This window comes from Taudactylus pleione, unplaced genomic scaffold (assembly GCF_031769625.1).
Source record: "Taudactylus pleione unplaced genomic scaffold, aTauple2 ptg000791l, whole genome shotgun sequence".
NCBI lineage: Eukaryota > Metazoa > Chordata > Amphibia > Anura > Myobatrachidae > Taudactylus > Taudactylus pleione.
The window spans coordinates 3,801,625-3,825,964 of record NW_028285193.1 but is presented as its reverse complement, the minus strand read 5'-3'; the positions used below and the strand labels follow the sequence as shown (position 1 = coordinate 3,825,964).

Genomic DNA, 24,340 nt, shown 5'->3' with positions numbered 1-24,340 from the left:
ACATTGCTACATTAGCAACCATAACACCCACAAAGGCAGCACAGCATAAGCAACCAAGTGTTAGGTGCCCTAGCGGGGAGTAAGAATTAGATGAAAGTAAAGGAGGGAGAAGACAAGAGGGCAGAGGGCCCTGCTCGTAAGAGCTTACATTCTAAAAGGGAGGGGCAGACAAACAGGTGAGACACAGATAGGGTAGACGGGGAGGAAGGAACATGTAGCAGCAAGTTGGGATGAGAGCTGGAAGGCTTTAATGAAGTAGTGGGTCTTGAGAGCCCGTTTTAATGATTGTAGAGAGGTGGAGAGTCTGATGGGGAGAGGGAGAGAGTTCCAAAGGTGGGGAGCAGTGCGGGCAAAATCTTGGAGGCGGGAGTTGGAGGAAGTAACCTACTCTGTTTGTCCATGAGCGAGCCTGGGAATGGGACCTAGGCCACTCATTTCATCCATATACTTGTTATCTGAAACGCCATACAAGAGAACTTTACAAGGTCGTAAATTTATGGTACAGTATATAGGAGCAGATATATTAAGCTTTTGAAAGTGATCTTGGAGAGTGATAAACTACCAGCCTCTCAGCTTTCTAACTGCCATGTTGCAGGCTGTGTTTGAAAAATGACAGGAGTAGATTGGTTGGTTAATTTATCACTCTCCAATTTATCACTTTCTAGAGTTTAAAACATCTGCCCCCATGGTCCAGAGTGCCAGTATATAATATACCCTGGGGTCCTCTCTCTCTCTCTTCTGCTGTAGACGATGTGGCCAACCAGGCACCTTCTTTCTTACTTGGTGGTTATGTCTCAAAATCATTCCACTTTAGTCTGTGGTTGTATCTCTTACTACCATTACTGGACACTCGCTTCCTCTCCACCCAGCATATGTATATTACTCTGCCTCCCAATCCCCTACTTCTCCAAACACGCTGCTAAATTGATTATCTACATTGCCTGTGCAGCAATATATCAAATTGCGCGAAATTGGAAAAATCCTGACTCCCCTAATACACAAGAGGTGTCTTGAATGGAATATATCACTGGGCTCTTTAACAACACTGTTGCTATGTACCATGCAGTCTGGGCGCCTTGGTTCTCTCACTTTACCGTACCATTACCAGGTACCCACATACTCTGCTCCAGCCTGGCTCGCCCCTCCCCCCCCATCATCCCTCTTTTCCTCCTCCCATACACCTCTCTTTACCCCCCCTATCTACAATATTTATCTGTTCTCATCACCTCACGCCAACCCCTCTCCCTCTAGTTCCTTAATTTCCGCTCTACGTACTTAAAGTTGATTGGTGCTCTGTTGTCTTCGCTCAAGCTTGCCAACAACAATATTTACTATTACTGGACATGTATATCCTTAATCTTTGTCCAGTCTTATATATAATATGCTGCTGATTTTCAAACTAAAGAGATCTAAAAAAAAGTTCCAGTAGCCAATTACAATTTGAGATGTTGACATTGCATTTAGTGTTATTAATTAGCGTCAATATGCTTACAGAGAGGAAATGTGTGGTAATTCCTGAAGCACACTAACTGTGTGGTTCAAAAGGCTTTCGTGCACCTAGATCTTGCACACCGCAAATATAATATGGTGCAAACAAACTCACTGCTCTCGGCAGATGCTACTGCCCGCTAGGTGGGTTCTTAGAAGGAAGGTGGAAACGTTCACTTACTGCACAATTTAGAATCATTTATGGCTTAAATTAATCATGAAAATGAGGGGACATTGGCATCCTAAATTGGTGCTTCCTTGCTGACATAATAAACCTCATTAAAAGTTAATAATGAGACTTGACTGCCAGCTATTAAGATTGAATTTATTGTACCAAGTCACCTCCTGTCCTCCCAAAACGCACCGCGGTCATTCCTATAATCTTACTACCAGAATGAAATCTCGTTTTGGCACTACTCGGCAAAACGAGGCACACCAGTGTATTCTTCCCAAATTTCAGTTGTCACAATACAGGACAGTGTTGCACACCCTGTTTGCAGTGCCATGCCCGCAAGATGGGGGCATGGTCATGTCTTGTTGGGTGCATGCCACGTTCCTCCCTCTTCAGAAGCTCTGAGTTGTCCCCAGCTCCCTCACCTAAAAACACAATCTCAATCCATCCACTGGACGACAGCTGTTGCAGGTGGTGCGATGGCTATTGAACCATAGTTGAGCAGAGTATGAAGACAGGACATGTGCATGATAAGAACACCAGAGTGGGGGTCTATACAAATCACAATGCTACCCCTAAATTACTGTATGCTGTCCAGCCATTTGGTTGCACCTGATTTTCTAACCTAATCAATATTAACATACCAGACCAAGGGGAGTTTTAGGGTTAGGGTGAAGATTAGGGTTCGAAAACAAGAAAACATTTTTTGAACATTTTTGTGTCAACCATGTTTGTGTTGAGCTTTTTACCATGTTCACCTTTGGTACCTGTCGACCTACATCCATATCGCTCTTTTGTGTCGACCTTTTGTGTCAACCTTTTTGTCCCTGTTGACCTTTGAACTGTCAACCAATTGATGTCGACCTATACAGTGTTGACTTTTTAAGTGACGATCTATTATACCCAACCCGTTGTGATGGTGATATTGGTGACAATGAACAATTTGGAACTAAAGTTGCACCATATGACAATTTTACAGTCAGCGTCCGTTAATGAAAAAAATTTCAAAGCAGTCTCAGCTAGAACCAGAAACTGTCACTGAAGATAATTTTAGCCACCCAAAAAGTACAGCAGGATGCATCATAGAGCACTCTCCCTAAACATGCTCTTTGGCAAATATAGATATGATGCCTTTCCAGTTGGTTGAATATACATCATTTCATTAAATGTGACTTGTAGAGAACCAAGGTGGCAAATACTTAATCACTGGCATCTTCCAGGAAGAGCTATACTAGACCCACTTTATATACTGATATTTTCACCAACATAGAGTGGTTGTTCTCTAAATCTGTTTATGTCCTGGCCTCCATTAATCACAAAATGGGGCACTGGTTGTCCTCCAGTCAGATAAGGCCTAAAAGGAAAAGATCACAGATTCCCATTATGCTGTGGATTTCCTGACTTCTTGTTGCTCCCATGCCACAATGTCATGTGCTTTGTAATCAAGGTGCAGCTACACAAATTAAAGGCTCTTGGTAGTGCCAAAGCTGATGTTTTTAGCTGTACATCGGTTGTTTTGTGGTTTTTTGTAAAAGATAACATACCATGTTTTAAGAAAAACTTTACCATGCAGGATGAATTATGGCACTAACCAATAACTATTGATCATGAAGGCAAAAGCACAGCAATAAAAAATATGTACTGTATAAAGCGCTATGACAACTATATTTCATTTATATAGCGTACTTAGTGAGCAAAATAAAACCCGCTGGCACAGTAAATTCCTGCCTTGGTGATAATGCAATTATATTTTTGGAATCAGCAATAAAATAACTTTTTACGATGGAGAGCAGCTTAAGAGAAAAGACTACAGTACACATGGTGACCTATTTATTAATGGGAGCTAACCTTTATCTCATAAAAATTGTGTTTTTGCCAGAATTAGGGCTACTCAAAACGTCCAAGTGTAGCCATTTACACTTGCCGGTGAAGATGATTGGCCTTGGTATTCTAAACTAATAGGAAGGACAACTAATGTCTCTAGCCTGAGAAGTTCTCAAAATCTAATGTTGGTATCTAGGGACAGGGGTACGCCACAGGGGGGTGTAAAATCCACTGAGGGTGCATTTTTCACAACCCCTGAGGTTCCCTATGTCTAGTGCCGGTCCACCTCCAGTAAACCTGTTAGAGGCGCGTGAGACACCCAATCCCTATGCGAAACAGAGTGCACGAACATGCAGTACCTCCCCAACTCCCCATTGGTCAGAGCAATGCAGTTACAATCATAACAGCAGGTCCGAGCCCTCAAAAAGAAGCTTTTCAGCAAAATTCGGGGAGGTTGGAAGGTCTGGTGTAGGTATCTATCTGAGCCACCAGCAAACCTCAACTGGGATGTGACATTTATTAGGCTTTATTCACATGTTAGTTGTTGACAAAGAGGGAAGGGCGGTACTGATTATCCATGATCAGGCTTGTTGGAGGGGCCCGGCGGGGGCCTCGGTCAGTTGCTGAGAGGGACATAGCTGTGCGTGGGGCCGCGCATAGTATTTTTTTACATTTTATTTTGAGGGGGCACGGCTATGCCACCCAGGTTTGGTAATGTCCAACTCCTTCCCCAGTACCTGGACCCTTGTAAGCTCTCGACAGCCCTGGCTGTTCATGTGCTTCTGTACTGATAAATGGCGTTAAATTGCATCGTTAGTGCAGGTCGCATAGAGAGATAGATAGATAGATATGAGATAGATAGATAGATATGAGTAAGATAGATAGATATGAGATAGATAGATAGATAGATAGATATGAGATAGATAGATAGATAGATAGATAGATAGATAGATAGATATGAGATAGATAGATAGATAGATAGATACGAAATAGATAGATAGATATGAGATATATAGATAGATATGAGATAGATAGATATGAGATAGATAGATATTAGCTAGATAGATATATAGATATATAGATATGAGATAGATAGATAGATAGATATTAGATAGATAGATAGATAGATAGATAGATATGAGATAGATAGATATAAGATAGATAGATATGAGATAGATAGATATGAGATAGATAGATAGATAGATAGATATGAGATAGATAGATATAAGATAGATAGATATTAGATAGATAGATAGATATTAGCTAGATAGATAGATAGATAGATAGATATGAGATAGATAGATAGATAGATAGATATATATGAGATAGATAGATAGATATGAGATAGATGGAGAGATAGATAATGAGATAGATAGATAGATAGATAGATATGAGATAGATAGATAGATATGAGATAGATAGATAGATATGAGATAGATAGATATTAGCTAGATAGATATATAGATATGAGATAGATAGGTAGATATGAGATAGATATTAGATAGATAGATAGATAGATATAAGATAGATAGATATGAGATAGATAGATAGATAGATAGATATGAGATAGATAGATAGATAGATAGATATGAGATAGATAGATATGAGATAGATAGATAGATATGAGATAGATGGAGAGATAGATAGATATGAGATAGATAGATAGATAGATAGATAGATAGATAGATATGAGATAGATAGATAGATATAAGATAGATAGATATTAGATAGATAGATATTAGCTAGATAGATAGATAGATATATATGAGATAGATAGATAGATATGAGATAGATGGAGAGATAGATAATGAGATAGATAGATAGATAGATATGAGATAGATAGATAGATATGAGATAGATAGATAGATATGAGTAAGATAGATAGATATGAGATAGATAGATAGATATGAGATAGATAGATAGATAGATATGAGATAGATAGATAGATAGATACGAAATAGATAGATAGATATGAGATATATAGATAGATATGAGATAGATAGATAGATAGATATGAGATAGATAGATATTAGCTAGATATATAGATATATAGATATGAGATAGATAGATAGATATGAGATAGATATTAGATAGATAGATAGATATGAGATATAAGATAGATAGATATGAGATAGATAGATATGAGATAGATAGATAGATAGATATGAGATAGATAGATATAAGATAGATAGATATTAGATAGATAGATAGATAGATAGATATTAGCTAGATAGATAGATAGATATGAGATAGATAGATAGATATATATGAGATAGATAGATAGATATGAGATAGATAATGAGATAGATAGATAGATATGAGATAGATAGATAGATATGAGATAGATAGATAGATATGAGATAGATAGATATTAGATAGATAGATAGATATTAGCTAGATAGATATATAGATATGAGATAGATAGATAGATATGAGATAGATATTAGATAGATAGATAGATAGATATGAGATAGATAGATAGATAGATATGAGATAGATGGAGAGATAGATAATGAGATAGATAGATAGATAGATAGATATGAGATAGATATGAGATAGATATGAGATAGATGGAGAGATAGATAGATAGATATGAGATAGATAGATAGATAGATAGATATTAGATAGATAGATAGATATGAGATAGATAGATAGATAGATATATATGAGATAGATAGATAGATAGATAGATAGATATGAGATAGATGGAGAGATAGATAATGAGATAGATAGATAGATAGATATGAGATAGATAGATAGATATGAGATAGATATGAGATAGATAGATAGATATGAGATAGATAGATATTAGATAGATAGATATTAGCTAGATAGATATATAGATATGAGATAGATAGATAGATATGAGATAGATATTAGATAGATAGATAGATAGATAGATATGAGATAGATAGATATAAGATAGATAGATATGAGATAGATAGATAGATATGAGATAGATAGATAGATAGATAGATAGATAGATAGATAGATAGATAGATAGATATGAGATAGATAGATATTAGATAGATATGCGATAGATAGATAGATAGATATGAGATAGATATGAGATAGATGGAGAGATAGATAGATAGATAGATAGATAGATAGATAGATAGATAGATAGATAGATAGATAGATAGATAGATAGATAGAGTAGATGTGTTTATACTGTGTAACTCATGTATGCTTTTCTTTGTTATTTATCTCTTTTCAGCTTTGGTGTGATTTCGACAAATCAATTACCTCAAAAAATCAGACTTTCAATTCCTCAGCGTCCGTCACAGACATTTGCTTTTATCCTGAGGTAATAACATATCTTGTGCTGGACTTGCTGTTAATGGAGGCTTATTACCACACTTACAGTGCTCTATACAGAAACAAAATAAATCTTGTGATAAATATTTCAAACAAAAATGAGTCAGATAACAATTGCGCCAGCGACAGATAAGTGCTATTCTATTTTTTTCTTTTTCCTTTCGCAATATTGCTGGCCCGCCATCGGTATCCCTTGATCCTCGTAGGCTTTCAGCACCAGGGTAATCTTCCATAGAAATGGATGTGAAGGTGTCACAATGTATCGAGTGAGGTTCCAGAAATAATTCTGACTTCAGTCAGAGACAAAGAGGCGGCACAAGGGAGACACAAATTATCCGCATACTCTGCACAGAGAGCGAATGTTTGCTCTAATAACATGTTATTGTCACCGAGTCTATCAGTGCATGAGGGAGAATGAGCAGCAATGTGGAAAATAAGCTTATTTAAATCCACTTGAACCTTGCAACATAGCCAAGTACATTTATCGTGGCTTGTTTATCCTGCTGCCTTATTCTTGGAGAAGTACATCATTATATGCACAGACATTTATTTTTTCTAAAAAAAGTGGGAAACGGATATAACATAGAGGTCATATATACATGTGTTCAGCCATTTGTTTGCCCCTGATTTTCTAACCTAATCAATATTAACATGCCAGACCAAGGGGAGTTTTAGGGTTAGGGTGAAGTTTAGGGTTAGAAAAACAAAAATAAGTGTTGCCCATTTTTGTGTTGACCTTTTTACCCTGTTCACCTTTTGTACCTGTCGAGCTACATCCATGTTGACCTTTTGTACTTGTCAACCTTTTTGTCCCTGTTGACCTTTTAACTGTCAACCAACTGATGTCGACCTATACGGTGTCCACTTTTTAAGTGTCGATCTATAATACCCAACCCGTTGTGATGGTGATATTGGTGACAATGAACAATTTGGAACTTAAGTTGCGCCATATGACAATTTTACAGTCAGCGTCCGTTAATGAAAAAATTCCAAAGCAGTCTCAGCTAGAACCTCATTGAAGATACTTTTAGCCACCCAAAAAGTACAGCAGGATGCATCATAGAGCACTCTCCCTAAACATGCTCTTTGACAACTATAGATATGATGCCTTTCCAGTTGGTTGAATATACATCATTTCATTAAATGTGACTTGTAGAGAACCAAAGTGGCAAATGCTTAATCACTGGCATCTTCCAGGAAGAGCTATACTAGACCCACTTTATACTGTATACTGATATTTTCACCAACATAGGTCCATATTGAATTAGCGGCGAAAATGGATGCGATTTTCGCAAAAAATTGTCGAAAACGGCAAACAAGCGAACATGGAGAAAAAAAACTGGAGAAAAGTTTTCACCAGACCAGGAGAAAAAAAAAAGCAAAATGTGGGGGATTTCTTTCAGAACCCTTTGATAAATTATCTCCCCAAAAAATTGTAAATTGTGTACTTTGGCGAGAGACGACCGCATAAATTTCACTGTTTATGTACATTATTCAAACATTTAACAGTCATGTAACAATACTGCTTTACCTGTCCACTGTGTAAGAGACCTAACCACTGTGTTTTAACATTTTCTTTTGCTTAGTACTTTGTTTTCACCGGTGTCCTCGCGATGGTGACCTGCGCCGTGTTTCTGCGCCTCAACTCTGTCCTGAAGCTGGCAGTGCTGCTCATTATGATAGCAATATATTCCCTACTGACAGAAACAATATATACGTCTCTCTTTCTACGATATGACAATTCTCATCACAATGGGAAGTAAGTGCCACACGTTGATTTACGCTCAGTTTGTTAGATATTCGCTGTAATAATCCGTCATCTCCTTTGTCATTACTTTTGGATGATTCAGTCATATCATACGTCTCTTTAAAATGTCATTGATAGCACTTCCGTTACCCAGGCAATCCCCGTGCTATGATTATTGATGAGAAAGAGTTTTCTTTTACTCGGTGCTATATAGTAGCCATTAAATCTGTTCACTTCTGTACATAGTAAGTACTAGCTCATTTACATGGTAACATTATATAGGTGATGCAGAGCTGCTCTCTCATCGGCTGCTACTCACACTGCTGGCAAAGAACACAGAGGTCTATGTACTAAGGGGAGAGATAAAGTGGGCGGAGATAACGTACCAACCAATCAGCTCCTAACTGTCATTTTTCAAACACTGTAAAGTGACAGTTAGGACCTGAATGGTTGGTACTTTATCTCTCCCCACTTAGGGGGTCATTCAGACCCGGTCGCAAGCGTTGATAGCTCGCAACTGGGTCGATGTTTCCCCACTGGGCATGCGCACGTTGGAGCCGACTCCGACGTGCGCATGCGCGAGACCCGGCTAGTGGCGGGCGCTCCGTCGCTAGGGGTCTCGTACCAAAGGGGGCGAGCTGTCGATGGTGAGTGACAGCTCGCCCCATTTGGGAGGCGGGCAGGGGGCGTGGCCGGCCAAACGGTTTGGGGGCGGCCCCACTGACATCAGCAGTGATGTCAGCGGGGAGCTTCCTGCTCGATCAGAGCAGGAAGCTCCCTGGGGCTTGCGAGTGCCGAGACCCAACCTTAGGGTCTCGTCGCAAGCCCCGATGGTCGCGATGGTCTTGACCATCGCGACCATTACCCTGGTCGGTCGCTAGAGCTGTGGGTGGTAACCCACAGCTTAGCGATCGACCAAGAGGCGACACTACAAGATGCAAGCAGCCGCCCTCATTCAGAGCGAACGCTTGCATCTAACGACCGCCTCTGAATGAGGTCCTTAATCTCTCTCCAAGTGTTAGTACATAGACTCCTAAATGCGTGTTTTTGCCCATATGCCAAGTTGCACGCATCTATGTGAGCAGAGCCATTGCAGAGCGATATTGTGGCCTGGGTCAGCCCCACCCCCTACACATGTGACATCATGACATCACAAAGAGGGGGCCGGGCCTAGAGACAGACCTTTGTGTACGCACAACTCAGCATAGATGTCAATTCCATCTTCATTCCCCCTTTACCCTCTCACTAAACTTATCCTATGTACAAATGCCACATTGCCACCCATTTATGCCCATTCTGCCACAAGTGGAGATGCGACTGGTCTACTTAGGACTCTGCATCAACCCAAAATGTGTTCACTCCGCTACTGGACCTGCACAGAGGGAGATGTTTCAGTCCTTGGAGAGAGATAAAGTACCGACCAATCAGCTCATAACTGACATGGTACAGGCTGTGTTTTAAAAATGACCGCTAGGAGCTGATTGGTTGGTCCTTTATCACTCTCCAAAGCTTGATACATCTCCCCCACAGTGCTAAAGCTCAACATGCGCAAATCTGCATCAACCCCAATGTGTGAAAATTAAATACTTATCCACAATATAGTAACAGAATGCTGGAAAGCATTGTTAATATATTTTAGCTATACACATTTAAAGCTTATCTGACATTCTGTAGCCTGACTGCTTTCATTATTGCCACAGCTTTGTTTCAGCAAACTGGAAACATCTGAAAAGAATCTATAAGGGCCTGATTCAGACCCACTCGCGAGCGGCTGTCCGCTCGCAAGTGGGTCGATGGTGTGCACTGCGCATGTGCACGACGGAGGGAGCTCCGTCGTGCGCATGCGCGAGACGCGACGAGCGAAGGACTTTCCTTCGCTCGTTGTGTCTGATCAAAGGGGGCGTGCTGTCGATGTTGATTGACAGCACGCCCCCTTTGGTGGGCGTGCCGGGGGCGTGCCTCCCAGACGGGGGTGTTCCCAAGGGAACGCCTACCGTCAGAAGCCGGCCCCACTGACATCACTAGTGATGTCAGTGGGAGTGATTTTGGCTGTGATAGAGCCAAAATCACTCCGGGCCTTGCGGTTGAGAAACTCAACCGCAGGCTCCGGCTCGCAGTGGCGATGGTCGCGATGGTCAAGACCATCGCGACTATCAACCTGCACGCTCGTATAGGGTGTGGGTGGTGACCCACAGCTATATGAGCGTCCAGGAGGACGCTCCATAATTATGGAGGTGGGCCCTGATTCAGAGCGAGCGCTCTGGTCAGAGCGTCTGGCTCTGAATCAGGGCCTAAGTTCTGACAGTGCACAAACCATAAGACAGTGGGATGAGACATACTGTGGCTATGACCTTTACGTGGTTTAGGGTCGGCAGCAGAGGCTGCCGACAGACTTCTGTACAAAATTAAACATGGACGATCAGAAGCAGAAGCAGTTGGTAAACCGATAGTAGCCATAAGAATGGTCAGGAACTAGCCTTGTGCTTAATTAGATAGGTCATGCCTTCTCAGCTGCAGGTAATCCGTGGTCATTCTGGACCTCACACTTTTTGCCAAATACGGTGTAATGGTTAGCATTACTGCCTCACAGCACTGAGGTCGTGGGTTCCATTCCCTCTACGGCCCTAACTGTGTGGAGTTTGTATATTCTCCCTGTGCTTGCGTGGGTTTCCTCCGGGTGCTCCGGTTTCCTCCCACACTCCAAAAATATACTGGTAGGCTGGCTCCAAACAAAAATGAGCCCTAGTGTCTATGTGTATACATGTGTTAGGGAACACTGGGCAGGGACTGATATGTCCAAAAGTCTCTTTAAAGCACTGCGGAATATGCGTGCGCTATATAAATAACTGGTAGTAATAATAATGCAGCTGCCATTAGCCTGTTACTGTACATACCCCCTTACTGGTGACCTCTAGGTTCTTCCAATTGGCGTCAACGGAAAGTGTGCCTTCAACTATATACCAAGAAGGGGGCATGCACATCAGAAGCCATAACCCAGGATCTCCCTACTTATCATACTTATTCTACTCACCCAAATAACATCAAATCTGACCAACAGTTGCCATGTGCAGATACAGAAATACAGGCTGGGGATGAAGAATAGTACAGTTTAATATTTATTGTAGAATGTCTGCCAATTTTTAACAGAAAAATCACACTATATATATATAAAAAGATGACATATTCCCACCATGACCTCTAAGTGCTGTAAGGCAGTAGTGGTAACCACCACACCATGCATGTTCCCTAATGATGAGACATTTTGAAAAAGCGTTGTACCACAGCCAAGATAACTATGAAGACTTTGGTCTTTGGAGGGTGGAAAAATCGGTAGTACACTCAATAGATTTTTGTGTCTATACTTTGACTGACACAGGAAGAGGAAGAAAAGGACCAATCAGGACTTGGTTAGGATCTTCAAACTTGACACATCCAGGCAGGCAGGCAGGATGGCCCTACTGCCATATTTAATGGCTTGCTGTGATAGTTGGTCCTGTATATGCTGGAATTATGACACACAATACACTTTGTATGACGCAAAGATGGATAAGTCCTAATTATAACCTCTTCATGGACTGGCCACACTCACTGTAAAATCAAGCATTTGGAAACCCCCCTCAAGAATTCCTGCATTTGCCACTGTACAAGATACATTAATTTCTGACCATGCCCCGGTATCCTTAGATTTATGGCACACCTTTCTCTCTCAAACGGACCGTCTTTGGCGCTTCCCAGACTATTTGGCCAAATCCGAGGATTTCAAACAAATAATTTTAAAAACAGAAAGACATCGCACAGCCAAAAAGGCACAGTGACCACCTTATACTTGCCATTTTGAGTATTGAAATTGTTTTGAAATAGATCAGATGCTATGCACCATGTAAATCTAAGTAATGAGTTTCCGTATGGCTTCCATGATTTTGATCAAAGAGTTTCAAGGTCAGTGTCATATTGCCCTGATTGTAATGGGTATGTTGTTATGACCCCTGGGTTTAAACAGGTGAATTTGTAGAGAAAGCTCTTACCGTTTCTCCCAAATTTTCCTGGACTTGGCTTTAGTTTCTACAGTCAACAATGGAAATACGCTGCCTATGGAGCCTGTGGTACCCGCAGATAAATCAGTGGTCATTCCATGGGATGGGGGGTTGGATATCTGAGATACTTATTGAAATGAGTAGAATATATATTTTTTTAGTTAAGTACCAAATCATAAAAAATTCCAATTAATAAAATGTTTAAGTTAAGGGGAACACTCATGTACCATGTAGACCTTCCAGGTATGACATGTCCATTAATGGTCGCCATGTCAAACGGCAAATCAAAAGGAACTAAAGGAAGCGAACACTTTTGAACTAGATTTGTTAAATAAGTTTACCAGCATCCCCCATGGCCCAGATGGCCATAGCGATAAAAGATATTCCAGAATGTGAGATAAAAACCAGAAAAGTCATTTTAGAAGAGACAGAACTGATCTGAGAGATGTCAACTATAACTTGGAGGGTCTCTCTAGTAGCTACAGTATACTGATTTTGGAGAACACTGGCTGACACATTGGCCTTACTGCCAGAGATAGGCATAGGCCTGCAATGGAGAGAGGAAATCGTCCACCTGCATGGGTTCCTGCACAACCAGAAGTTTATGAACATTTTGTGCCAACTGAGAGAACAGCTGTTTTCAGGTGCATTCTCTTTTTTTATTATTGGCAATGTCATCAGTGAATGATGGAATATGTAATCTCGTCCTATATTTCACCGAGAGAGTTTGCCAGGAGGTGGCTGCCAATTCTTCACTGTCCTAGCCAAGCTCCAACGCCAGTGTTCGGAAACGGATGATGGTACACAGACAGAACAGACTTGCTGAGGCAGAGGACACCCAGCCAGGCGTGTCATAGACTTTCCGAAAGGCAGTAGCGTCACATAGAAAAGTATCATTTGTTTTCTCAAACATGAACCTTACCAGAGAGGAGGGACATAATCATATTCAACCTTGGTACAACCTGAGATGAAGGTAGTAAGCTGGAGCTGAATTGCAGGAGCTGGCACGGTAGATGTAACACTTGGCACTGCGGAACCAGCAGAAGCAATGCTAATAGTCCTCGGAGAAATGGAATGATATTGTCCTATTTCACCTCCTGTCTCAGCACTCATTCCGACAGGTCCTTAATAGCCAAAGGGGTCTATTTACTAAGCAGTGTTAGGAGACAGAGTGAAAAGTGATAAGGTGCCAGCCAATCAGCTCCTAACTGTCATCTCACAGGCTGTGTTTGAAAAATGACAGTTGGGAGCTGATTGGCTGGCACCTTATCACTCCTAACACTGCTTTGTAAATAGACCCCAAAGTCAGTAAAGGAACCATGGTCTGAGCAAACTGTCACATTCTGTGGCTAGTGTAGATGTGAGTGTTGCCCCACTGTGCTGCCATCAGCTGACGATGGCTCCCCTGGTGCACAGGGTCTAATGAGTGATTGGTCCTTATTAGGAGCTCCAGCAAGAGGAGATTGGCTTTGCTTTAAGACACCTCAGGCGGCAGCTGACAGTGCACAAAGCAAATAGAAATGGGGTGAGATACAGATGTATTCAAAGTTCAAACGCATGCCAGGGCTCAGGGTGACATAATACAATCTGAGGACCAGGGTTTGGAGAAGAAAGGAATACTCAGAGACAGAATAGCCAGAAGCAGCAAGCAGACAGCTGGAGGTCAGGAACAGGGTATCCGATAAGCACACAGACCGCAGTATGCAAAATAACTTAAAGTGATGCTCGGGCATGCCAATGTGCACTGAGAAGACATCCAACACCAGCACCTACCCTACTGATGCCAGTGAGGAGCAATGGTGAAGAAGCTAATAGGAATGTCTATAGACAGACATGATCAGCACTTAGCACCTCCTCCTAAACTCGTAGGGGGTTCATTTAGCCATGCACGTATGTCTTTTTTTTTTTTCCATGTCTGTTGCATTTCATACTGCACATGGGTACATACTGTATGACGTATGAAAACGTCTGTGTCAAGTTTTTAGCATATTATTAACTTGCAACTCATGAGGACTGTAGAGGTGGTATGATGGGATGGTGCAGGCAAGACATACCTCCCAACATATCATGGAAGGTGTGGGCATGATCCACGCCCAAACAATGGTAGTGGATCATGCCTCCATTTCCGTCACTCTGGTGGTTCGCCCAGCACTCCTTCAGCTGCAGTGCTGCCACCAGTTCCTCCGCACGCATCTAATCACCCGCTGCTCCTCCAGCCCCACCACAGAGCACTGTGGCCCACATATGGGACGAGAGGACAGTGCCCGAAAACCATGACTGTCCCACCAAAAGCAGGACAGTTGAGGTTATGGGCAAGTGTAGACTGAGAGCAGTAAAAGTCACATACATACAGATGTGTCTTCCTACATCTATCCTCAATACCCATGCAGCGCGATATGCCTGGCATGAGTGAGCTGCCAGATCCCGTGCTGCTCTGCTAGCATCGGCAGGGTTGCGTAAAATTGGATTTTTTAAAAATAAAAATAAAAACTGTATTTATTTGGTGTAAATCAGATTTTTGGGATTTAAATAGGATTTTTTTATTAACATTTCTTTTTAAGTAAACGTTTTACATTTTTAAACGTTTAGTTAACGAAAAAAAATGTAATAAAAAAACCTGTTTAAATCAAATAAATCAATTTTTTTATTTTTTTTCTAAATCCAATTTTATACAACCCTGACTATTGCGCCGGGCGTCTTTTTTTTTGCCGAAAATGCATCTTAGTCTGTATACGAAGCTCGCCAAGTTCCATTGTGCTTCGTGTACAGAATTAGTCGCAACCAGATAGACAAGTGTCGCTTATCAAATTAATTAGTGCAAACTCGTGGTGCGCCTTAGTCACATGGCATTGCGACTAAGATGCATTTTTAGGTGAAAGAGATGCTGGTCGCTAGCAGAGGCACACGAGACCTGGCGGCTAACTCACATCTTGTGCCGCTTGGCGTATTGGGGCTAGGTGTATGAGGACACATCTATATGTTTTGCGGGTGTTAGTGGTCTGCTGCAAATATATAGCAGAGTGATAATGACTCTCTGCTGCAGTATGTAGCCAATTCTGATTGACCTCCAGCTGATATGCATTAGAATTGCGCCTATGGGCCTGATCCAGAAATGGACGCTAATTTCGCATGGAAAACACAGCTGCAAATATATACTAATAGTTCCAAAGCTTACCGGAGCATAAGGATGCTCACCGCTGCCTTCTCATGTGAGTAACAACATCGCTTACCTGCGTAAATATCAGTAACACCGACGCACATCAAGCAGCCATCTTACCCTTGCGGCAGGCCTAACCAGCCGCAGACTCGGGAGCTCTCCTGACACGCTGAGGGCTCTCATGCTGCGTAGGAGATCGCAAGGGCAAATTTATGCGCTCCCATGTAACGGCGTTGAAACGGTCAGACACGCCTGCATTTTATTAATTACCCCGTTACCTCCCTCAAACGCTGACTACCTGTCACTCACTTTACAAATGGATCCTCAATCCGTGCAGAATCGCAAGACAATCGCAGCGCGGCTTATTCGCAACGGCAAGCAATCGCTCGATCTGCTTAACAATCGCATTTCTGAATGGCGATTTTAATTATATATATATATATATAACATTATCAGTTGACTACTGACAAAGCCTAGCACACCGCCTACTCTTCCGACAGGTGTACGTGCTCACGCTTGGCGTGCACCGGGCATAAGTACTGTACTATCCTTTTGCAGTTAGCATTGCAAGATATGCCCGACCCTACAATACAAACACGACCGCGTATCATTTTGCGTGCGTATTTTCCCGCATGCATCAAAGGCACATATGCGTCCGCCTGTTTAGTATTTCCACTGTGTGCATCTCACTCGGTTTATGTTAGTCATTTGATAAAATGGCTATAAAAATATAGTCTAATCCATTTGAACGAATCTAGGAGAATATTGTAATTGACCACATTTGAGTATATCAGAGGAAATTCGCACCTGTTTCTCCTTGGACGTGGGCAATGTGGTTTCATGCAAATTCTCTGTTTGTGAAATGGTGAGTAAGTAATAGAGAATAAACAGTCTCAGCAGCCACCCACACACTGAATCCTAAGTGCCGCATTACACACTGGCCTCCAGTTCCTGCACTGACTACAAGCTGCATGGTTAGACTGATAGAATATCAGCTCTGCCGTTTTATCTCTCTCCAGCACAGACTTCCTGGGGACAAAAGAAGCTTCTCTGCTGCTAATGGCTATGTTTCTCCTGGCTGTGTTCTATCACGGACAGCAGGTAAGGAAGGCACTTCCATTTGCACCGGCTCTTTGGCATTTTATTATGAAATTGCTTTAAAAATGTCACCGCTGCTCAGGTGATTGAACTGTCCTCTTCCGGAACACTTGTAATAGGTTTACAATCCAAAGACAATACAAGGACAAGAGTATTACATGTCAACTAAATTCATGGACAGAGCGCTAAATAATAAAGTCGAAACAACACTCGGCCAGGGCCAGATTAACAATGGGGCGGATGGAGCTACAGCTCCAGGTCTCCAAATAAAAATAGGCCCATCAACATGACAGAATGATTACCAGCTACCTAACCGGCCATAAATTTTAAGTATTTAAATAGTTTTTCTAGTCCCCCATCCCCCCCAAAAAAACTAAATTATGCAATTGTTCTATTTCTATGTAGTTAGGGAGACATTGTGGTCATAGTTTAGGGGGTGTATACACCAAGGTGACTCTGACCACAGCCACACAGCACCTTTCACAGCTCTTCCCCTTCTCAGTATAGGCCCTTGAAAATTTTCAGCTCCAGGCCCATGTGGGCCTTAATCCGGCCCTGCACTCGGCCGACTGTTCTCCTTGCACAGTGACGGACTGCATTTGTGATTGATAAAGGAACAATATAATCTACCATATGTGTATAGTATTACCGCAGGCATATAATATTCTGCATAATACTCAGGCATATTTGTCCATATATTACTATGATTGGGTTCTTCCATATGACTTGTTCATCTTGTTCTACAGATGTGTCCTCGTACACTCATCCTTTTTGCGCCATTTGGCACGAGAAGCTTACACGACTTACACGCTCCGCCATGGGTAGCAATTCCCGGACTTTCATGCTTTTATCCCAAAGTTACTTATAGGACACTAGGCACTAGTATTCGTCTTTTTGTCCCAAAGGAATTGGTATAAAGCTGTAGATTCAGCACAACGATGTGTGGCGTATTGGACCCCCACTTTTTACCTTTTTACACAGGTTAGCATCCGCGCCGCACACAGCTGCTGCACGCAACGTCAGCGCCAGTGTACAGGATACCCGTGCATTGTACCTTTGTCACATGAGCGGTGCAACTGATTCTCATTTATTGTAAAAACAGGACGGGATACATAGCATGGCTTAGTTGCAAAGTCCTTGGCACGCCAAATTCGCCTATTTGCCGTGATTTGAGTGCATGTGTACGTGGACACATATGTAACCCCACCCCGACACAACAAACACTCACAAATGAATGCTCCCTAGGTCCACTTTACTCCATCCTTTTCTGGTTCCATCTCTCACTAGTCTCTCCCTGGGGGAGATGTACTAAGCATTGGAGGGAGATAAAGTACCAACCTATCAGTTTGTAACTGTCATGTTTGAAAAATGACAGTTAGGAGCTGATTGGTTGGTACTTTGGAATCTATTCACTAAACCTTGGGGAGAGATAAAATGGAGAAAGATAAGTCTCAGCCAATCAGCTCCTTACTATCAGTTTGAAAAATGACAGTTAGGAGCTGATTGGCTGGGACTTATCTTTCTCCATGTTATCTCCATCCAAGGCTTCGTAAATAGATCCCTGTATCTCTCACCACTTGATCTCTCTCCAATAGTACATCTACCCCCTCTCTTTAACACATAGCTACATTCTCCCTATCCTATCTCTGCTTTCCCAGCCCTTCCTCTAACTTACTAGCCTACCAGTCACAGTGGCTCCCCTGATCTCTGCAGCCACACCTCCACTTAGCACCTCCTTTCTCTACTCCGCCTTGTAACCCTTGCCACACCCACCGCCTTGCTCTCCGCAGCTCAAAAGTCATTAGATTTAAGGGGAGGTTGTGATGTCACTTCCTTCTCTCCATAATGCAGTAAGTTAAACATAGTGCAACACAAGCAATATACTGTGACGGATGCACAGAGAGGGGGTGAGGTGGGCAGATAAAATGCTAGCGGCAGACAAGAGACATTGGTGGCTATTATTATTGGTGGTGGGATATGAAAGGGACCTCACTCATACTATTATTACTTAGCCTTTAGCTAGAGCTCTCATGCAACAGGACTAAGGGCTACTCTATGTACTAAGCCACGGAGAGAGATAAAGTGGACAGAGATAAAGTACCAACTAATCAACTCCTGTCACTTTTCAAACACAGCCTGTAAAGTGAGAGTTAGGAGCTGATTGGTTGGTACTTTATCTCCATCCACTTTATCTCTCCAAAGATTAGTACATAGACCCCTAAGTTATTACAGGAAGCATCATGGTGCAAACCTGGGGCAGTTGCAGGTTGTGCATATCTCAATGTTTTGCAAACTATGGCAGGTGAGGGTTCAGCTTGAACTATTCTTTTTGGGGTGGGGTTGTTTGAAGAGTGAATAACATTGGGTTTGAATTTTTCACCCAGTTCAATGGGATGGGTAAGGAATGCCGGCACCCAGGATCCCGGCGGTCAAAATCCAGACGCTGGCATCCCAACAGGGTTAGGATACCGACACCAGTCGGTCGGTATCCTAACCCCAACCCTCCCCCCCTAGTGCCTAAACCTAAACCTCCCTCCTAGTGCCTAAACCTAACCTCCCCCTCTCCACACCCTAAACCTAACCCTCCCCCTCTCCCTAACCCTCCCTCCCGGTGCCTAAACCTAACCTCTCCCTCCCCGCACCCTGAACCTAACCCTTCCCCCTAGTGCCTAACCCTAACCATCCCCCTAGTGTCTAACCCTAACCTCTCCCTCCCCGCACCCTAAACCTAACCCCCCCTAGTGCCTAAACCTAACCTCTCCCTCCCTAAACCTAACCCTCCCCTCTAGTGCCTAAACCTAACGCTCCCCCTAGTGCCTAAACCTAATCTCCCCCTCCCCGCCAGCTAAACCTAACCCTCCCTCCCGGTACCTACAGTAAACTACCCACCCTTGTACCTAAACCTAACCTCCCCCTCCACGCACCCTAAACTTAACCCTCCCCCCTAGTGCCTAAACCTAACCTCCCCCTCCCCGCACCCTAAACCTAACCCTCCCTCCCAGTAAATAAACTACCCACCCTAGTGCCTAAACCTAACCTCCCCCTCCCCTCACCCTAAACCTAATCCTCCCCCCTAGTGCCTAAACCTAACCTCCCCCTCCCCTCACCCTAAACCTAACCCTTCCCTCTTGGTGGTCTAGATGATACCTTCCAGATCTGCCCACTGTGTTACTAGACAAAAGCAAAACCTAGATTATTTCATATGCAAAGTAATGGTATATCGTCATACACACAATTATTATTATAACTGCTCTTATTCACCCTTACTGCACAGGGGGAAGCAGCCTAACCTCACAGGGTGATCTGTTAAAGCTCACTTTGGATAGCACAAAATTTAGCTTATCTTATGCAGAGGTTTAAGTCATATAAAATCAAGTGATAAACTCAATCAACAAATCAAATTGAAGACAAAATTATTACCCTATGTATGAGCAGATTGCAGCTATCTGGGTCTAACTTAAACTAAATAATAATAACCCATAAAAAATAAATCTACGGCACATATTTTATTTACTAGGTTGGATTCTTAGCTGGAAGGGGTTTTTTTCTCTCTCTCTAGATTTAATACAACATTAAGGTTTTTTTTCCCTCTTCTTTTGTTTTGCTATTTTGTTTTTATTTACTCAAATTGATCTATTTGCTTTATCAGATGAATCTCACATAGGGGGAGATGTACTAAACCTTGGAGAGAGGTATAGTGGAGAGAAATAGCGTCCCAACCAATCAGTTCCTGTCATTTTACAGACTGGTCTGAAAAATTACAGTTAGGAGCTGATTAGTTGTCACATGACACTTAGGAGCTGATTGGTTGGTACTTTATCTCTCTTTGAGGATTAGTACATCTACCCCATCACTCTGGTGCAGCCACCCCAAGCTTTAGCTGTTAAGGGGAATAGGTCTCGTATATGAAACGTCATATATTATATACCGTAGCTGGGCAAAGCGTGCACCACAATATCTATGTTGACATCACTATAGTACCGGTAATTAGAAATACAGCACATAAACCAACAACAACTAATTTACCCAATTCATGTACATTCATTTCATAATAATCAAATATGAATCATCATCAAAACACAGAGAGGGGTATTCAATATGAAAGGTTAACTTCCCTGGCGAAGTTAATGTTTCATATGGGAGTTTTTTTCTGCGTAAAGGTATGGTGCGCTCTCCCGCTTATCTCCGTATTCAATATCAAATTAACGAAAACGGGAAACTCCGAAGTTGGATTTGCGTAAAGTTATGAATTTTTCCTTAAAATAATTGTAAGACCCCCCTAAAGTTGTAAAAACATGGGGGAACACTATGGGTACCCCCGTTTTAGCCTTTAATTGAAAGTCGGGGATTTAAATAGCCGCAGCAGGTGTTTTTTTTCCGACATTGAAGAAGTGATGCAGAAGAGCACTTAGGTTATTTTTTTCGTTTTTTTAAGTGGTCCCATCAAAATTGGGGTACATGAAAATGGGTACTAGCATATTTTTATGTCCCTAAAGTAAGTATTTAAAAATTCTGCATTTGTGCACCTGCCGCTATAAATCTATTCTAGAAAACACCTGCCGCATACTTGCAGAATAGCCCTGAACCTATTTCCCTATTGTTTAACAATTTTTTCCCATTTTTTTTTTTTGCACCCCAATTTTTAAATTAATTTTTTGGGGTGTCCCTATTTTTTTTTTAAACTTTTTTTGACACAGTTCTTTTGTAAATGTCAATCTCAGGGGTGCAGGCTATTTTTTTTAAGCCTGCACCCCTAAACCCCAATTCTGCACTTTTTTTCGACACCTATTCAATGGTGAAAAGTTATCACCGTTTTTTATCAAAGACTTTTCAAAACTGCGATAAGTCTTTGAAATTGAATAAGGTGTAAAACTAAAACAAGTGATATTAACGCAAAAACGTTAAAAAGTGCGATATTAACGCAAAAAACGATGTTATCGCTCCCATATTGAATACCCCTAATAATGACTGATTCTGACTCGCACGTTGTAGCACCCGTGTGTGTGTCTGTTGCCGACATTGCTTCTGCGACTTTATGCAAATACCGCTGCAAACCCTTCCCCTTGTGTACAAGGCTGCGAACGGAATGTGCCCATAGCGTCTTTAGATGCTCAAATACCACTCACTGTGTCTTTATTCACTACCATCTGTCGCACCTTTGATACGTGCGCCAACCCTATGTTGGATGAAGCAGAGCCATAACTAGACTTTTTTTTTGCCCTGTGCCAGAGAGAGCATTGGTGCTGTGGCTCCCAATTTTTAACTAGGGACATAAGATTGTGCACCTGAAAAAGGGCCATGGCCTCATGGGGAAGGGCCAGGGTAGAGATAGGGGAGGCCAGGAGATGCTGGGGATAAAAGAAGAGGAAGCTAAAAGTGAGAATGATAATAAAGCGGAAAATTTACAGGCCCAAACAGCGTCCCCTGCCCTGCGGTGCCCTGTGCCATGGCAGTCCAGCCAGCGGGGCGGCTAGTTTTGGGCTGCGCAGCGTGACCTCTGTTATCATGTCACGCTGCGCACTGCACACAGCCGGGAGCAGGCGGAGCCAGGCAACATTCAAAAAAAGCATTTTTGGCCAATCCTGAAATCCTGCGATTGGAAGCCTCCGTGTTGGGATTCAATCCCGGTCAATTTGGGGCCATAATCCCCGCTGATCCCAATCCCTGGATTGGCCACCCTAGTCACAGCCCAGCGACTCTAGTACACTGTGAGCGCCTTTTCGCTGCGCCTGCAAAATGACAAACACGCAAAATTGTACCGGGCATTTCGCACTGCTTGCCGTACGAACAACTAGTAAATGAGGACACATTTGTAAATGAAAGAGCCGAGTTACATAATTTTACGCATCATATTAACATGTGATAGATTTCCTTTTGATAAGTTGGTGTATCGTGCTCTGGTTATAAACAAGTCTATTCATAGGATTTTATTTCCTAGAGAAAAACAGCCTAAAATAATAAAAAGTAAAACAATAACAAAAGAGGCAAGAGAATAAAAAGCCGCCTCTTCTGCTGTGACTGGAAATAGTTGTTCAGAGATCCGCTGAGGAATCGTTAATTGCATCTGAGCTAAATATAGCGTCCGCTGGCAAGTATCACGGAAATTCATTCAGATAGATCAGGGAATCGAGGTAGAAACAAGAGTCATGTATCTAGCAATGGTCCACTACGACAGAGCAGTGTAACCTTATTATTTCATACAAGAAGAAACGTGTCTTCAGTCTTTAGATGAACGAGGAATCATTCAAAAAGTACTTCTAGACCAGAGAGAAAAAAATCAAAAATATCTTTTTAGCTCTCTCCCACTCCCAGACAAATAGCGAAAGATAATATAATCTACAAGATAATTGACCAAGCCAAAGAAAAGGTCAAAGTGTCAAAGTTCAAAATTATTTTTTGTGGAGTAATTATCGACTATCCATTAAAATAACTGCCCACAATTCAAAAGTTATGCTCAAATCTGCAAACGTTTTCTTCAATAGAGTGTAGTACTCTCTGTAGGCAAAACATTATACTATGCTGGTGTGCACTGCATGAGCCTGTAGTAAGCTATTTGTTATTGTCATTACTAATATTACTTTTATTGCACTCATACAGTTTCTATAGGGCAAGTAGAAAGTATGATACTAGACCCAGTTTAGATACACATTATAGCTAAGTACATTCCACAAACTCTAGAGTGGACTGAAGTTTTTGAATGAACTCTGTTCTAATGCAAATGAAAAATGTCCCCTACCTTCACCGAGGAGTAAGACTACTTACGTAAATGAGTGGGCCTAGGTCAAAGATCAGAGTGGTGCTCATACCCATTTGCAAAAATATGGTGTAACCTACACCGGTATTCGGACAAAGCCATTTGGCTTGCACTTAGTTAAGGTTAATACTCGGGATAGATGCAGATTAGGATTTTTATTTGACCCAGGAGACTTTAGGATTATCAGGGTTAAATGTATATATATATATATATATATATATATATATATTAATGAGGAGACCTCTTTCAAACAAGTAGACTCTGGCCTTTCTAGGGCATTGGATCCATGATAGAGATTAATTAAGATTAATAGTCGGCACCCTGTCCGGGTGGACCAGCGGGAAAATTCCTTTTTTGCCTAATTATTAAAATGACCTTGCTTTGTAAACTATATGACCATCGGAGTGTCTGGCACTCTAATCGGTCTGTCAGGCAGAACTCCTGCTATCGTCCTGCTGAGTGTCAGCTTGGTAGACCAGTGAAGAGTGTGGTAGACCAGTGAAGAGCGTTGGAAGTGGTGATGAGAAGCAGGGGGATCGGCAGAGACAGAGATCAGGCCAGTGATGACTAGCATACTGGCCACAATCCTCACCAGAGGCTTTCCCAGTGGAATGCAGAGATCTTTGTTTGTTTTTGAATTGGCCTCTGCTAATGTCTACTTGATCTTCAGGATAGGACCGAAACTACTCCTACTAAACTCTCCAGCAATTTCTCATCCACTCTGCAATCATTTTTGTGGATCTGTACA

General features: G+C 42.0%; 1 protein-coding gene across 1 annotated transcript in view; it reads left to right on the top strand.

Moving 5' to 3' along the window:
- Nucleotides 1–415: 415 nt before the first annotated feature.
- The window catches only part of LOC148474993 (adenylate cyclase type 8-like), a 37,266-nt gene continuing 13,341 nt past the window's right edge, over nt 416–24,340 (top strand). The window contains exons 1-4 of the mRNA XM_088457894.1: nt 416–499; nt 6,702–6,791; nt 8,389–8,561; nt 16,760–16,841. Coding sequence (XP_088314020.1) covers nt 416–499; nt 6,702–6,791; nt 8,389–8,561; nt 16,760–16,841 — 429 coding nt within the window. The remainder of the gene's footprint in view (nt 500–6,701; nt 6,792–8,388; nt 8,562–16,759; nt 16,842–24,340) is intronic.